Below are 17,354 nucleotides of genomic sequence, written 5' to 3'. Positions count from 1 at the left end.
TTTTTCTCCATTTTAATTATTTTTAATTTCATATGCATGCACAAACAGGTTTTGCTACCTCAGACAAGCAGATAAATGTTGCCGCCTGGTGCCGGCGTTGCTGTCACCCACCAGCACGCTTCTCCAGCATCATGCCTTCATCCCAGGCTGCCACACACCCTTTTCCAGCAGAAAAAGGGAAAATAACACACCTGCCACCAACACCCCCCCGGCAGCTTCTGGTTTGGCCTCACCAATACAGATGACACTTGAGGCTCTTCCCTGCCTCCCAATCACCCGACCCCCTGCCCCCCCACTATCAAAACGTGTCTCCTCTTTGCCACCAGCAAACGGCACCCCAAACGACAGCCCCTAATTAGCATGGGTTCTGCTAATGGCCGTGCCTTTCCTGCATCGCTTTCCAAATCTTTCCACTTGGAAAGGGCAGCAAACCCTCAGGGGTGCCCAGCGATGCCGTGCCATGGGAGGTGGGCTGCAGCCCTGGGCGTCCTGCAGCATTAGGGTCCCCTGAAACCAGCAAGCGCTGGTGGCTGCGGGGTGGGAAGAGCTGGAGGGGGGTGTCCAGGAGGCAGCGATGGTGCCCGGCTCTGGAAGAGGAGACACAGCCCCGGTGTCGAGCCGGGTTGGGCAGGAAGGACGTGGCTGCCCACTCCTCCTGAGAAAGGATGCTTTGCCACTAAACAGGAATCACAAAGAGGCATCGACTGGCTTGAAACAAGCCCAACCCAGCCCCCAAATCACATCTCATTTTCACATTCAAATGATGCTTTTGATGAGCCATCCCACTGGCCTTCAGGAACAACCATTCCCTTACAACATACTGCAGTGCCACAGGGATGAGCCGTCCTGGGACAGTGATGGTCACAACTCTGGGAGCACTCGCATGTCTCAGCACTCCCTGCCTCCCTCAGCCTTCCAAACACCGTCAAAGGACAAGCATGCAAGTTGCCGGAGATGCTCGTTAGCCATCCGGGCATTTGGGGCATAATTACTGCATTAGTCACAGCACTTCAGGTTTTCATCTCTTTTCCTACATGGGACGTTGGAAAAGATGCTGCTTTCGCCAGGCTGTTTCATGGAATGGGACTTTCTGGCAGAGAAGCTCAATGGAGCCTCGGCTCCCAACTGCTCAAAGAGCTTCGCTTTGTTAACCCAGACCTTCTAGGACAACTGCAAGGGCTGCGTTTCGTCACCGGGGAGAGAGCCCGCCCCCCCCCCCCCCCCATGCCTTCCCTCCCGCTGCCGGCAGGCTCTTAGGGGCACACGTGCCTGGGACACAACTTCCAAGGAGCTGCACCACCTTTCCAACCCCTCACCAGCAACAGGAACCACATGGGACCCCCAGCCCCAAATCCCTCCATCTGGCCAATATTCTTCTGCTCTTTTCTTCCCACCCTTCAGTAAGGGAGTCCCTTAATGATGTTATGTTGCCCACCTGAGGTCATGCCCTGGGGCACAGCAAGGTGAAATTCCTGTGACACAACAACAGAAATTAAGAGATGCAATATGAAATGATAACGAACAAGAGACACGGTTACGCACGTTGGGGCCAGCATCTCGTCTTTGTTTCGGCCACGCACACTCCTTTCCTACCTTACCTCGAGCATCCCACCGCACCAACCTCCACCCGACAGGCCACGCCGACAGCTGCTGCACATCTGTGGGAGATTCCGCTCTCCACCCACAGCGTCCGAACTCAGAGCAGCGCAGGGGGCCCATGGCTGACTATGCCAACAGCTTTTCCATCGTCCACTTTGCTGGAAGCCCGGGAGGCGGCGCGTGGCCGGGATGCTCGTGGAGCGACATCCACCCTAACAGAGCCGACTGATCGCAGACCGCTCCGGCTTGCAAACCGCAGCGAGGGCTGACCACGCATGAGCGCACGCACACACACACACACAATGTACAAAATATTTATTTAGAACAGGTCTGCTTGCACAGCATGCCTCAGCAGCAGTGCTCTCAGCTCCCACCCCCCGGGGACGGACCCCTTGCCTCAACCGCACCGTCCCTTCACAGCCGAGCACAAAACGCAGCAGAGAAAGCAACCGAGGCATGAAATCCATGTCTCCCTCAGGAACACCCGTTCCAGGCTGCTTCCCACCAGCAAGCACAGACCTCGGCAGGAGTCGGGGCTGGCCCTGGGCCACCATCCCAGCCCCAGACGGGAGCGGGGCAGAGCTGCAGCGCTACTCTGGCAATGCCGTTTCCCTTAGAAAGAAAAGACACCAGGGAAAAGAAAACCCCCAAAACAAAACCAAGAAAAGGAATGTTTCCCTCTTCCACTTGAAAAATCCTCGTTCCTTATCAGGTTGGTGACTTGGAAAAGTCTGGGTAGGGGCAGGGGGGAGAGGAGAGGGGAAGATACATCGGGTGGTCCTTCTGTAACACACCACAAATTACACTTTTGGTACTTCCAGCCTTCATTTACTTCAGAGCAGCAGATCTATTGGCATTCAGGTTTCTTTCCCCACATCCTCCTGTAAAACCCCGTCCCGAGGAAATCTTGTCCTGTCCCTGTGCCGCAGCACTATGCGCCTAGCGTGTCCTCCGCAGCGCAGCCAGGGAGCCCTGGCTGCATTCTGCACCCACCGACCGAGCCCCTCTTCGTGTGCTTGCTTTTAAAACCAAAACCAAAACAAGCCCAGCAGCATCACAGATTCCTCTTTTGTTTTCTTTCTTTTTCTTTTTTTTTTCCTCTTCTTTTTTTTTTTTTAAGTAATTTGCTGGCTCTCTGGTCCTTTCTGGATGTCCTCGTACTTGGGTGGGGGAGTCAGGGGCTCTATCGTGATAGGGATGGTGCTGTTCCCCTGTGCCAGGTTTAACCTGATGTCCTTCAGGTGCAGCTTCTCCGACTTGATCCTCCGGACCTTCAGCGGCTTCAGGCGCTTGCTGAGGCGCGAGCTGTGCCGGCTGGGTGGCCGCTCCGTGCTGGGCTCTGCGCCGGTGGCTCCCGGTGGCTGTGTGCTTTCATCGAGCCCTGTCAGCGACTCGTAGGAGGGCAGGGAGACGCTGATCCTGTTGCTCCTGTCTGAGTCTCTGGGCTCAGAGTAGCCCGTGTTCATCACCTCCTCGTAGCTGGGGACATAGTACTGGGAAGATGTGTCTTCATCCTCTTCTTGACTAAAGGGGAAAAAATTAAGGGTCTCAGTAGCACATCAATTCACTCAGTTTCATCGTTTCAGCTTCACTGCAGGCAGGGGAGAAGAGGAGAGAATACCACCCCCAAACCTTAGCACATTTGCCCTTCCCTATTACATACCTGTTCTGGTTTGTGTGCCAGAACAGATCCCAACCCCACCTATATTCAGACACATTTTTGTTTCCCTGTGATGTCCATCCACCCTTGACCATTCCTTCCTTTGCCCACAAAACCGCTTTTTCTATTGCACAGCAGCGATTTCCTCCCTCGGCAGAACACCAATTCCTCTCCTCCCTGCTCGACCATCAGTCAAAATTTGTCCAAAAGGGATGTCACCTCCCTCTGCCTTTGCCATTGGGATGTCTTTCAGGTTGGGAACCTACCCCAAGCTTTTCTGCAGAGATTCAGCTCTGCAGTACATTACTGTCCAAGCCACAGGTGCCTGTGCACATACATTTGTGGGGTTTTTTTGCATTAGGACGTTACCTCTGCAATCGAACAGGGAAACACGGCTTTCTGGGGGGATCTGCACACAAAGTAATTCTCTGCAGCCACCATTGGCTGCTCTGCCCCACAGTATCCCTGGGCAGCAGCCAGCAAGGCCATCACCTCCTCCTGCCACCTCACAGCCCACATCGTCCCAGTGCCCCCCTGCCTCCCTCTGCCCAGGTACAGCCTACCCTGGGCGCGCTGCGAGGCGGCGGGGGGCTCCTGCACACTGTCCTTGTTCAGATCATGCCTGCCGTGGCAGCAGCCTTTGCTCTGCACGCTGGAGCTCCCCGAGCAAACAGGAGAGCCCTGCAGACTTTCACCGGGTCTAAACTCCATTTCCAGCCATCACCTACACAGCCGCAAGGCGACTTGGGCACCTCGGCTGCACCCAGGAGACCACAGGTCCTGCACCTCCCACTCCTCAGCTGCACCCAGGAGACCACAGGTCCTGTGCCTCCTGGCCCTCGGTGGCCCCTTGCCTGGCTCCCAGCGAGCCTGTTCCTTGCTCCTTGGTGTTAACCATTAACCACCGCCCCCGGTGTTTCCTCTCGGCACGCTGCCTGGGTGCCGGCGACATCAGGAGTGGCATGTCTTGGCTTGGCCACAGCTCCATCGAGAGCCCAGCGTACACACAAACAGTGCTCCGTGCCCCCTGCACCCCATCGGTATCGCTGGAGCCATTCCCTCCCGATCCCTGCCACGCTGCTATCAGCCGTGCTCTCCTTGCTGCTGACCTTACCTTGTGTGCCACACGCAGCCTGTGGCTCCATCCCCCTGCTGGACCCTGCTCCCTGGCTCCCCAGGGGGGCTCACCTGTCCTCCTGGGGCGAGGGCTCCACAGGCACTTGGTGTTGCACACGGACGATGTCTTCGCTTTGCCTCTTCTTGTCCCGGATATTCAAGCAGATGGAGAGCAGTAGCAGCAGCACACCCGCCCCCACCAACACGTATGCCACCGAGAAGGTCTTGCTCTTCAAAATGCCTCCGGAGCCGCGGTCCGGCTTGCTGCTGTTGGCGGCGTGGGTGGTGGGCTTGCTGTCAGGGCCGAAGCCGGGGACAAGGTTCCAGACGGCCATGATGATGCCGAGGACCAGCATCCCCAGCCCTATGGCCGTCAGGGCGTAGTGTGAGCCGTTGGTCCGAGACTGGGCCATCACTCCCGCGGCTGGCCGGCCGGCTGGGCTGCCCCCCCCTCACAGCATGACTTGGCTGGCGGGGGCTGCGCTCCGGCTCGCATGCGGGCGGTCCCCTCCCCGGCTAGGCGGCAAGCTCTGGGAAGAGATGGAAAGCGATGGTTAGTGCGCGGTGGGATGCCAAGGCTAGGCAGCTACTGCTTTGGTGGCCACAATAACAGCATTTTAGCCAGCTGCTGCTAGAAACGTAATAGAAATGTAATTCCACGGTGCCTGCAGGGAGCACAGCAGGCGGCACGCCACAGCCAGCAGCAGGAGCCTCATGGGCCACGCTCATTGCGACCCTTTGCTGCTTTATTGGCTTTAATATCCACCAACTTTAGAAAAGAATCAAATCACTAATATTTGCTAAGAGCTTTCGCTGACTGTCCTTAGGAGCCCATGAACTGACAAAGCAGTAAAAAAAAAAAAAAAAAAAAGCCATCCAAACAACTTTCACTGATTTGAGAAACGCTCCATGCTTTACAGAGCTGGCTGCTTTTGACAACCAGCCGTTGTTAACGCAAAGAAACCCGGAAAAGCTCAGGAACAAACCTCTAGCTGTACGACTTCTCCTTTCCCTCTGCTCACGAGGGAGCAGAGCGGCTGGCAGTGCTGGCTGCCTGCCCTGCGACGCCTTCCTGCCCGGAGAAGAGAAAGCAAAACCGCTGCTCTCCCAGCTCAGCCAGCCCTGCTGCTTCCCCCAAGCGCTGCCGGCGAGGGTTGCTGTGGCTGCGACCCCTCGGTGAGCCCCTGGCTTGCTACTGGCCAGCGCTCTCCCACCACGAGCATCCCACACTGGTGGCGAGTCCCCCGGCCGCATCCCACAGACCGTGGCACGCTCGGGGCTGTCCCAGCACTGCTGCTCCCGAGCCACAGGGCCATGGGTGGGAACTCCTCCTCCTCGCCTGGATGTCTGCGCTTGCCAAGTTGCCAGGACCAGACGTGCTTGCTTTCTGAAAATAAACAGGCGGAACCGTGTCTCCTGGCCACTCGCCTCCCCAGCCTCCGCTTGCGAAGATGGCAGCTGCGAGGGCAACCCCCTCCTGCGCATCACGGGCGAGTAACTCGGACTCCTGCAGCAAAGCTCCCCCGCCAGCACCCCAGCGAGCCTCCTTTGCAGCCTCCTTGGTTTACACGTGTGGCTGCGCAAACGTGCCAGGGTTTTCTCCTTTCCTCCCCAGCCCTGGCTTCTCGACACTCACCCATGCTAGAAGCCGCCCTCGCATACGCTGCTGCTGCGTGTTGCCTCCGTGCACGCCCTCACCCTCCAGCCCGGCCGCCCAACTCGATGGTCCCAACCCTCACGTTCGCTTGCCTAGCTCAAGTGCAAGCTGAGTTTACAGGGTCAACAGCCAGAGGAAACCAGCATTCCCAGAAAACAGACCAGCTCCAGCTGCGTGCAGGAAAAGACACGCACGCAAGCCTGGCGAGGAGAGGTGAAATCTGCAGAGCAACTCCCTCATAGCAGCCCGTTCACTGCCTGTGCCCCAGCACCCCTGGGAGACCCACCGAGGGACGCCCCAGCCCCTGCAGCCACAGCCCTGGCCCCCCATCGGTGGATGCAGGCAGGCAAAGCCTTGGCTCCGGCCGCCTGTCCGGGGTTACTGGGTGAAGGAGCTGCCAGCAGGCAGGGGCATGTGCCAGCCCTGCTGCCGGCTGCCCCTGGGTGAAGGCACCCCCTGCGCCCCTTACCCTGCCCCCGGCTTTGATTCGGTGCTCGTCAGCAGCTGCCGAGGATGCGGCAAAAGCTACATCCCAAAGTCGCTCGCCAACGTCCCGAGAGCGATGATGCTCGGCAGCCCATCCTACCCCAGCGCTTCCGAGCCTGCGGCCGCTGCCCTCCCACACAGAGCCTCTGCTCTTCGGCTGCCTGCAGCCTTGGGGGCCCGGCCCACCCTGCCCACCTGGCACCACGGTGACACACACACAGGGGCCCTGCCCAGCCCTGGCAGGCCACGCGCTGCCTGCATCCCGCGCTTCCCAAACAGCTCCTCAGAGCACAGAGACCCTCGGTCCAGGACACCTTCCCCCACCAGCACTTCTCCCGCTTGTTTCCACGCATGAGGTGGCAGCACTCAAACCAGACCCTTGCTCTCCCTGCCCAAGACCTCCAACGAGAGCGAGATGCCTCTTCCAAAACCCTGCTAACAGACTGGAGCCCCTTCGTACGACAAAGCCACACCAGTGTGCACTGTGTCACCTTTACTGCTGCTACTGACCCCCGGCTCGGACTTATCAACCCCCTTGCTTCTCACTTAGGGTCTCCCAGACTCCGCTACACTGGCGGCAGCGGGGTTTTCTCCTGCTCTGTTTATCCACACGAGCTCCCATCCTCACACTACCAGGCAAGGCATTTCACAAACGACATCAGCCCCCCAAGATTTCACTTACAAAGTGCTGCGATGGCTCTAGGGAAGAAAAATTGCACGGCATGCACGGTGGGCACAGAAAACACGCAGGGCTGGTAGCATTTACTGTGGCATCTAAACCTCCCTGCCTGTTCCGAAGCTCTCCGTCTTCCCTCGGGTACCTCAGCCTTGGAAGCAGGCAGGATTTAAGCTTCTACATCATCTCTGTGCCTGAAAGTTTTACGCAGATCCCTCGCTGAGCTATGCTTCAGCCCGGGCAATCACATTAAAGCAGGAGACTTGACAGACAAGTCTGTCTCTCCATTGAATTAGCTCTCCTCCTGGCTTTCCAGAGCGCACTCGCTGCTTTAGCAATAACCCCAGTGCCCTGACGTCAGCTGCTGCTCGCTCTGTCTAGGGTCCAGCGTTCCCGAAGAGATGGGCATCCCTGGAGAGATGGGCATCCCTGGAGAGATGCTGAAGTGGACACAGCTCACATGGCAAAAGGGTGCCACAACCTGAGGGTTTAGGGAAGCCCCAAACCGAGCAGTGATCGCCCAAAAACCTCACTGTGGCCGGTATCTCCAAGGTGGCTCCTGCTGCGGCTGCCCTGGGCGGGCTGGGAGGAGCAGCACGGTCTCCCAGATCCAGCAGCGGAGAAATTCCTGGCTCTGTCTTGCACCGGTTTAATAATCCTTAAGGGATTCTCCTCCATGGTTTCTCCCCTGTTTACCACAATGGTTCTACCATGCTATCTGGCCGTGCAACCCCCAAGCCCCCGACCCTTACTCACCATCCTTACACTGTTAGACGCGTGAGCTCGCTCTCCTCCTGCCCCCCAGCTCGCCGGAGCCGTGGCTCCCATCAGCAACCCCACACCTCCACCAGGCAGGCGAGCAGTGGGCGAGCGTTCCAGCCCCCCAGCTGCCCACATCCCCTCCCCTCCCCCCATGGCACGGTGCCTGCCCAGCAGCCAGGCCCACCTTCCCCCCGAGCCATGCACAGCGCTGGCAATGATTTACACCAGGATCTCCGAATCATTAATCTCCACCGACGCAGCTGCCAAGCTGGGAGCAACCACACCTCCTCCGCGCTCGGCCAGCCTTCCCGCACCTCTCCTCAGCTCCCTGCAGCTGCCAGAGCCACCAGGCACTTTGTGACTTCTCTTGGGACATTTTCCAACTGTTAATTTGGCACGGGAGGGCTGGGGACAAGCCCTTCTCCAGCACCGCATGCCAACATGCACGGATGTGCCCCGAAGGCTTTAGGCACAGGCGGCAGCAGGTAGCATCTCCCCCCCTGTGGGAGACACCAGCCCCCTGCCCCAGTGGTTCCACTATGGGGACACAGACCCCTGGCGGAGTCAGCCCCAGTTCACACTCCACATCCCAGTGCTCCCAGTGCAACGCCAGTCCCAGGGGGTGACTCATGAGGAAGCGTGACACCGCTGCCCACGGTGGCACCCACCCTCCCCTGCCCTCCGCAACCTTTGGATCTTTCCCCTCGCATGACATCACCTTCCCGCTCGCGCTCTGGCAGAAACACCTCTGTCACGGGATCACGAGAGATGAGTCTGCAGTTCGGGGAATGGGGTCAAACCCCGATACAGCCACCGGGCACGGGACGAGCTCGCGCAGGCGGAGCCCAAGCCTTCCTTGCTCCCGAGGAGGACTCTGGGCACGATGTGTGGCTGGCAGCACGCCGCCATGGAGCCACCTGGGTTTGGAGCCTGCCTCCAAAAACCAACATCCAACTCCAGCACCAGTCCAGATTAGTACAAGGCTAATTTTATGGAAAATTTGGGGAGGAAATAAATACAACAACCGGAGCCACAGCTCCCCCTCTTCCCCAGCTGCTTCCAGGGCTGGTGGCGGATCAGCACCCAGTGCTTCCCAAGTTAGAGCCACGAGTTCCTCCAGCTCCTTCCACCAGCAATCCTCCATGCCAGAGATCAGCTACTTGTGCGTGGGCACCTCCAGAGCTTTACACCTCCCGGGGGTTTGGCCCCGGCCGCAGGTTGGGCGAGAGGATCGGAGCTGGGGCAAAGCTTCCCAGCCTCAGGGGGCAGCCAGCCCCCCAGACCCTTCGCAGCGCAACCATCATCTTCACTCCTATGCCCAGACAGCCTTCTCATTAACCACCTCCCCTGCTAATTGGTGACCGTCACATGTCCTCACCAGCTCTCTCCTGCCTGGCAGCAACCTTGCATGGAGTCTGCGTTACACAAGGTTTCCACACACCAGCAACACAAAACTCTATGCAAAGTCTAAAAAACAATGGGTTGGGACCTGGGTTGTATTTTCTCTTTTTTTTTTTGACCCTTCCCACTGCCCACATTACACCTGCCACAGTAGCAGGGATGTTTTGGGCCAGATGCAGCCCAGGGGATGCGGGGAACCCCCCTGCCTCAGCGGGGAAAGCAGGAAGAGAAATAGCTGGAGATACCAAGCTGAGCTGGGAAAAGCAGCATCGCTGCTGACGGGGCCAGCTCCCGTTCAGTTGGACAAACCCGCAGCCTGTTTTAGAGCAGGGAATGGAGAGACACAAGGAGAAAGCCCCACGTAGACCATTGGGGCTGTTCCACATCATGCTGCTTACACGCCCTGCCAGACTGCACAAGAATGCACCCGCATTCGTGGCTTGTGACATTCCCTACAGAGGTTTTAAGGGCTATTTCACCATCTTTTTATCTTCAATTTCAGTTTTAACACCTCCTCCTCAGTCACACTCTTGCAGACAGCACCAGGCGAGCAGCAGTGTCTGCGTAAAGCTCCGCACCGGCTGCTCCCCCCTCTCCAGCTGTGCTGCCAGCCCACCCAGAAGGGAGCCCAGGGGCGCTGGTGCTTCCTGCAAAACAAGGGTGTCACAGGAAAGCAGAGGCTGCCCAGCCCGCTCCCGGGCTCAGGATGCTGCAATCCACCCGGCCGCCTGCCACGGCCACCACAGCCATGCTGATGGCTGCAGAATAACAGGGACGGGGCTTGCAGATGCCTCCTTCGCATAACACGATGCCCAGCCGTTTTCAAGCTGAAGGCATCTGCCCCTGCTATGTCCTTCATCACTCCGGCCACAGTGACCACCAGTTTCCGAAGGGCACAGATCACACCAGCCACGGTAACTGTACCCTGAGCCATCATCGTCACCATGCAGCAGACAGCCGTCAGCTTGAACTTTGCCATCAAGGTACGAGACGTTGCCTTCCAGACTCTTTTTTTCTCCCCATAATTTCATTATGGCCATCAGAGCAGCGCTTATTGCAACCTGGTAAATGGACTCAGGCAAAGAGTCCTTTTAAATTGATGTTTAAGGACATTACCCATTCCTTCCCGGGGATGATGCTGCTGCAGCCACCGAGACTGTGCTGGCAGGTCATGGGGGTCGGCAAGCCCGCTGCAGGAACAGCATCCCATGGCTTATCCTGAGCCCGGCTCACACGTGCAGCTAGCGCCAGCCTAACAGCTCCGGGCCAGGCACTGCTACACCAGAGCTGGGGGGTTTGGGGTGCTGCCCCTCTTTAGGCTAGAAAAGGGAGTTGAAGTGCCAGCCCAGAAAAGCACACCGGCCTGGGAAAATCCCAGCGCTTTGACTGTGTCTCCTTCCTGCTTTCCTTTTGACTCCACTTTGCACCTTTGTGATTGGTTTCTTTTTTTAGGTTTTCCTCATCTGTTTCCTCCCGGCAGCCTTCCTAGGGTTTTTGGTCTGTGACCTCACTCCGACTCCGTGCCAGATAACACACACTCCTCCAGAGCCTTCCAGTGCCGGTAGACGTTAACCACCTGCCCTTCTGACGTCTTCCAAAGCCGAGTCCGGCATTCCTGCTGCCTTGGCATGCTTCCCAGCCCTCCTGGGGTGCTCTAAGCAGCTCCTGTCATGCCACAGGAGCCCCCAGAGCCTGAGTTCCCCCCGCTGCAAACCACTATCCCACCACACCGCGCTGCCATCGGCCTCATGCGTGTTGCCTTCCTCATCCTCACCCTGGATTCTCAGCAACATCGCTCATCACCCTGATGCAGTATCGCCTCTCCCCACGCTTTCCCAACCGCCTCCTCCGACGAGCAAGACCCACAAACCAAACCTGTGGCAGGTGGCAGAGAGGAGCTGCCGGGGCAGAAAGGGAGAGGGGGTGATGCAGGGGGAGGGATGGAGCCAGCCAGGCAGCCGAGTGACGCGCGGCGGCCAGGCACAAAGCAGCAGTGTTCGGCGAGGCAGACACAGGTATTTTGATAGGGGTGCAAGTCTGCCGGGGGATTATGCGGCTGCGCACTACCTGTGCAGCTCACCAGGTACTCGGCTGCTTCAGCAGAGCCCCAGCACCAGATTCAGCCAGGAACAAAAAACCACATTGAGCAGCGTTTGGGAGACAGACACGTACCTGGGCTGCCAGAGGGATCCCTGCTCCCGAGCTCTGGCTGGGAGCACTGGCAGACAGCCCGGCCTGGCCCCAGCCTCCCGGCATCCCCGTGGGAGCGCGGCTGTGGGCAGCACCCGATGGCACCGCCGTGGCGCTGAGCGTCACCAGCACTCTGCCGTCTGCAGGGCACCCACGACCAAACGTTCCTCCTTCCCCAGGCGCTTCCCTTCCTGAGGATTTTCCCACCCGTGTAATTACCCGTAGATAAAATCACAGGCATCTCACATAATTCCGAGTCATTTTGGACGAGGGCTGGGTTCACCGGCCCCACACCCACAAATTCCTCGTCGCCACCTGGCAGGTTTTCCTTTCTGGCTGTCACGCCAAGGCATCCAGGGCCTTGGATGGCCGCGGGATACTTGGCTATGGCGCAGAGGGATGCAGTGCTGCAGCATCCCATCGACAGCGGCCAAGCTCTGCACCAGCAGAGCTTTAAGGAGCCTGAAAGCCCCCAGCAGCTGCACTGGGACCACTCTTCCCAGTGAGGCTTCCTCCCACCCAGGCTCCACCACACAGAGCCGAGGGCATTCCGCCTCACACGGGACGTGCTCGCAGAGCTTCTCCTTTCTGCTCACACAGCCATGCTTCCCAACAAACGCAGCCACACCGGGCTCAGCGCCGCTCGCCCCCACCGCATCACCTCCAAAAATCCACCACCACCATCCCTGCGACAACTGCGCTGGGACAGGCTGCTGATGGCAGACACGGGGAGATGCAGCAGGGCCTGAGGGACCCTCGACGGGGGGCTCCCGTGCAGGCAGCCTCCGCGGCAGCAAGGCACCGGACACCCGGTGGTACGGTGATTCCCCCGACAGCCCGTTTTTAAGTCAATGCAGGGAAGACACACGCTGGGATGGTGCCCGACACATGCAAACACGCAGAGCTGGCTTGGAAAGGAACAACCACCCAGGCATGGTCTGGAGCTATTTAACCACCCCCCAGCACCCCCGGTGTGGGGCTGTGACAGAGACCATGGTGAGAGGGGCTGGCAGACTTTGCCCTCTCCCCACCACTGGGCTACAAAAACTCCCACTGGGCTACCAAAACTCACAGTCCCTGGAAAACTCCCACCAGTTGGGGCCCCCCACCTGACCTTGCCTTCCCAACCCAGGGAGCCGGCGGTTCTCCCTGTGCCCCTCGGGATATGAATCATTGCAGCAGGCAGAGACAGGAGCTGCCTAACGCAACGGTGATGGTCACGGCCCGTATCCCAAAACCAGGAGGGCACGTGCTGAGCCGGTGCTCCCGGAGGGTGACTAACCACACAACGGGGGTCACGGCCACACCGGCTGCCAAACCCCTGCCACAGCTGGCGATTTGCTTTGGTGGTGGGATTCCTCTTTAAACCAACACCTCGGACATGTTGGCAGGTTTGCCGGAGCCCTTCAGAGCTCTGGGATGCTCCTTCTTTTGTGGTGACGGCACGATAGGAAGAACCGAAATGCCACGGACCGGTGCACTCTGCACCCTGCACCCTGCACAAGTTTCCTTCTCTCCATCTTTGTTTGCTTTCCAAACACTCGTGCACACGCCGTCCCTTCCACCTGCCCGGGACTGACGTCTTCCAGCAACAGGCTCGCGATACGTGAGCCAGCTGCAAGGGCACGGGTGGGTTTGGTGTGGGGGTGAGATGACCCCAGCAGGAGGGCTCCCCTTCACCCCGCTCCTGCAAGGGCCACCGCGAGGTGCCCCAAGCCCACGTGTCACAAATGGGTGACCCCCAGGACACTGCCAGCTCCCGAACCCCACTGCCCCAAGCTTCTAGCACCCGCTGCCCCACACCCCATGGTAGGTATGCTTCCCCACGTGGGTGGCTTTGCCTTCATGAGCTGGGGGTCCCCTGCTCCCACGCCCCCCTCCCCCCCCGGCCGGTGGGTTCCAGCCCGGTGCAGGGGGGGTGCGGACACCGCAGGGCAAAGCCCAGCCGGGTCCCGTCGCGGTACCGAGCCTGCCCCGCTCCCGGCCCTGGTCCTGGGTCTGAGCTCCCCCTGGTCCCGTCCCTGGTTCCTACGGCGGGACCGAGCCCCCCCATCCCAGTCCCTGGTACGGCGGGACCGAGCCCCCCTGATCCCGTCCCTGGTCCCCGGTACTGCGGGACCGAGCCCCCCTCGCCCCAGTCTCCGTCCCCGGTACGGCGGGAGCGAGCCCCCCCCGCCCCAGTCTCCGTCCCCGGTACGGCGGGACCGAGCCCCCCCTGGTCCCCGGTACGGCGGGACCGAGCCTCCCCGGATCCGTCCCTGGTCCCCGGTACGTCGGGACCGAGCCCCCCCAGTCTCCGTCCCCGGTACAGCGGGACCGAGCCCCTCCCGCCCCAGTCCCCGTTACGGCGGGACCGAGCTCCCCCTGGTCCCCGGTACGGCGGGACCGAGCTCCTCCTGGTCCCCGGTACAGCGGGACCGAGCCCCCCCCGCCCCAGTCCTCGTCCCCGGTACGGTGGGACCGAGCCCCCCGATCCCGTCCCTGGTCCCCGGTACGGCGGGACCGAGTCCCCCCAGTCCCCGTCCCCGGTACGGCGGGACCGAGCCCAGCCCTCCCGGCTCCCCCCGCGCTGCCCGGGCACGGCGGGTCGCAGCGCTCCGATGCCGCCCCGCTCCGGCCCCACGTACCTCCCGGCGGCGGCGGCGGGTCGCTCCCGGGCCGGTCCCCGCGGTGCCGGTCCGGGCCGTGCCGGTCCTGCCGTGCCGGTCCCGGGGCCGCCCTGCCCGCCCTGCCCTCCCGGGGCGGCGCTTAAGGGGCCCGGCCCAGCGGGGGGCGGCCGCTGCCAACCGGCCGCGGGGCGGGGAGCGGCAACCGGCCACGGGGCGCCCGAGGGCAGCGGGGACCCCGGCCGGGCTGGGGGTGCGGGCAGGGGCTGGGGGCGCAGGCGGGCAGGGCGGGGGGGCAGGCAGGGACTGGGGATGCCGACGGGCAGGGTGGGGGTGCAGGCAGGTGGGCTGGGGGCACAGGCAGGGGCAGGGTGGGGGTGCAGGCAGGCGAGCTAGGGGTGCAGGCAGGTGGGCTAGGGGCACAGACAGGGGCTGGGGGTGCCGGCGGGCAGGGTCGGGGTGCAGGCAGGTGGGCTGGGGGCACAGGCAGGGGCTGGGGGCACAGGCAGTGTCGGTGTATGGGCAGGCTGCGTGTCCAGCCACGCATGTGCCTGACCCTGGGGTCTGTGGCAGTGCCACCCCACATGCCACCACACAGAGCCCATGGGGAGGAAGCAAGGGGGCACGGGGAGCAGGCAGGGGAGCATTTGCTCTCTGGAGCCCTTTGCGCGGTGCAAGACCGGCCAGCCTCATCCTGCCCAACACCAATGCGCTCACCTCCATCCCCGCTCTCACGCTGCGGGTTCTGTCCATATATTCTAATGGGAGGCCGGGACAAGGTGGAGGCTGGGCCTGGTTCCCCTTCTCCAGAAGGTCTGTGCTTCCAGCAGCAACGCACTCCCTCGGGAAAGGCATGCACTACCACAGCAACCCGGCAAATTTTGTTCCTTTTCCCACGCCAGCTGAGCATCCAGGCGTGAAGGGGATGGACTCCAGCCCACCTGCTTCCCGGGGGTCCCTGAATCCCAGCGGCCGCCCCTGCAGCACCTACTTGCTGCAATTCCTACGCTCCCTCCTGCAATATATCAAAGTTTTGTGTTTTCCCAAAGCTGGTCCTGGGTGCGGGTCACATTTGGGGTTACAGGTTGCGTCACCCGCTCTGAGCAGGATCTGTGCGGCGCTCCAAGCATCACAGCCCCCGTTTCTGGTTTGAAAACCAGTTTGCGAGGGATCTGTGCTCTGAAACTGGCTGGTTGGGACGAGCAGAGCCCTTTCTGTTTGCAGAAGCCCCAGTTTGAGGAACTACAACTGCTCGGGCTCAACGCTCCATTCAACAGGGCAAAGCTCCCCCCCCAAAGCCGGGCTGGTGCTGCCAAGGAGCCTGCAAAGCTCTTTTATGGGCCGCTGCCCTCTATAAACGCTCCCAATTAACCACCTGCTCCCTGGAAAGAGCCATTCCGGGACCGGCTGCCCTTACTGGGGCTGCTGGCCACACGCTTTGGCCTCACAGCCAGACTGTCCTGCGGTTTCTAGGCTGAACCGCAGGGACCGACCCGCCGGCTCCTGCCCCCCCTTTGGTGGGACCATTACTAACGAACAATTAACAGCCACAGTTACGCACGGGGCCGGGAACCCCTGCTTCTTGTCGTGTCTATTGATGATGCAGCTGAGCAACCTTCCCGTGCAACGCACACACAACTGCTTACAGACGATGCCCAAGGCATCGGCGCAGGCTGCAGTTGGCTTTCGGCAAACCCCATCGCAATTAATGCTGCGTCCCGTGTTACCTCTCCCCAGCAGCGACTGGGACGTGTTTTTCCAGGTCCTTCTTGCACCCAGCCATACTACTAAACACCACCAAGGACTCCAGCTGGAGATGACACTCAGGGTGGGTTTTTCCCAGCCATGAGTGAAAAAGACGGGTTGCTATGCTTGCTGGACCAGCCGCTGCAGTTTCTCCTGTCCCTTAGGGCCTGCAAGTCCTTGCAAAGGCAAAAGCCATCATGGGCCCAACACAACTTGCCACATCCCCTCGTGTGACTCAGCGAGCCATGGCCCTGCCTCAGGGGCACCGGTGCTTGGGGTACTGGGTGGAAACCCCCCGTTTCCCTGTATTTCTCCAGCAGGATCCCACATCGAGCTGATGGTATTTTCCACTGACTCACCTGCCCCAGCTCCTCCTCCCAGTGCACAGCAGCGCTGCCCTTCCCTGCTCAGATACCTTCCTTCTCTAATCAAAGTTCAAAAGCTGCGCTATAATCCACGCCCCCCCCCGCAAAAAAAAAAAAACAAAACCAAAACACCTTACTAAATATATCTGCATATGAGGGTTTTTTTCCTTCGTACTGTTTGTTTTGCATTTTCAGGCTTGGCCACCTGCTCATGCAAATGCCCTCCGCTCTCTGCAGCACCTTCCTGTCTCAAACACAAACCTGTTTTCTCGAGCAGCTCCGGCAGCGAGTAGCTATGGCAGGGAGTAGTTTTCCCTGCAGGCTGGCTACAAGAAAGCAGGGGGAAAACGCACTTCACGCAACGACCGTCACCGATGCTGCGGGGAGAGCCCAGCCCCAGCAAGGTCACCCACTTGGCAGAGGGGCCCTGGGGACTGTGAGCACAGAGGGGACATTCATCAAGCCGCTCCTCATGTTCCCACTTTCCTGGCTCTGCAAAGCTGAATATTGGCTGGAAACAGCCTTTTCCACAGCAGCGGGGGCCAGGGGAGCTGGAGGCAGCTGCACGTTTGTGCATCGGTATGCTCGAGCCGTCTGGTCTCTCCCTTTGCTCAGTTGTTCCCTTTGGAGCAGATTTCGCCCTGGCACTGCCGAGCTGGCTGGTTTGCCCGTCCTTCCATTCCAGGGAGTCTCTCGCACCCCTCAGAGGGCTGAGCGTGGGATGCAAACACACCTGCCTCCCTCTGCCCCGCGCTTTGCTGCGGGCTAATGCTTTTACAGACATTTCTGAGGCTCATTTGCCTTTCTAGCTCCAGCAGCCATTCTGGCGCAGGTATTTATCTAGGGGTTGCTTGAATCCCCCCCTTGCAAAAACTCATTGCCTGATCCGGGGTGAGCTGGTACCTCTCCGGGGTGTTCATCCAGCCAAATATGCCAGATAAAGACTTTGCACAGGAGTACCAAGGAGGAAAGAGGTGCCCCACCAGGAGCCACCAGCAGGCAACAAAAGGGCCTTTCAGTGGGGCTTTTGATGCCTTGGTACTTGCAGAGATGCCAGGGATTCATGTTACCCTGCTGTAGCGGCAGAAAT

The 17,354-nt window shown here is 60.1% G+C and overlaps 1 protein-coding gene across 1 annotated transcript; it reads right to left on the bottom strand.

Annotated features, from left to right (window-relative positions):
- Positions 1–1,899: 1,899 nt before the first annotated feature.
- On the bottom strand, positions 1,900–14,260 carry TMEM51 (transmembrane protein 51). The gene is made up of 3 exons (XM_040588520.1): positions 14,175–14,260; positions 4,448–4,905; positions 1,900–3,123 (listed from the first exon to the last, which is right to left on the bottom strand). The coding sequence occupies exons 2-3, from the start codon at positions 4,786–4,788 to the stop codon at positions 2,715–2,717; spliced, it is 750 nt and encodes a 249-aa protein (XP_040444454.1). The 5' UTR covers positions 4,789–4,905; positions 14,175–14,260; the 3' UTR covers positions 1,900–2,714.
- Between the last annotated feature and the right edge of the window lie 3,094 nt (positions 14,261–17,354).

This window comes from Falco naumanni, chromosome 3 (assembly GCF_017639655.2).
Source record: "Falco naumanni isolate bFalNau1 chromosome 3, bFalNau1.pat, whole genome shotgun sequence".
NCBI lineage: Eukaryota > Metazoa > Chordata > Aves > Falconiformes > Falconidae > Falco > Falco naumanni.
The sequence above is the reverse complement of the archived record's forward strand: the minus strand, read 5'-3'. Positions and strand labels throughout refer to the sequence as shown.

What these genes read in the sequence shown, in the direction of transcription:
- TMEM51 (XM_040588520.1), bottom strand. Translation starts at nt 4,788, where the DNA reads ATGGCCCAGTCTCGGACCAACGGCTCACACTACGCCCTGACGGCCATA. An exon ending in CCCTCGCCCCAGGAGGACAG is followed by an intron (nt 3,124 to 4,447) that starts GTGAGCCCCCCT and finishes TTTCCCCTTTAG; the next exon opens with TCAAGAAGAGGATGAAGACA.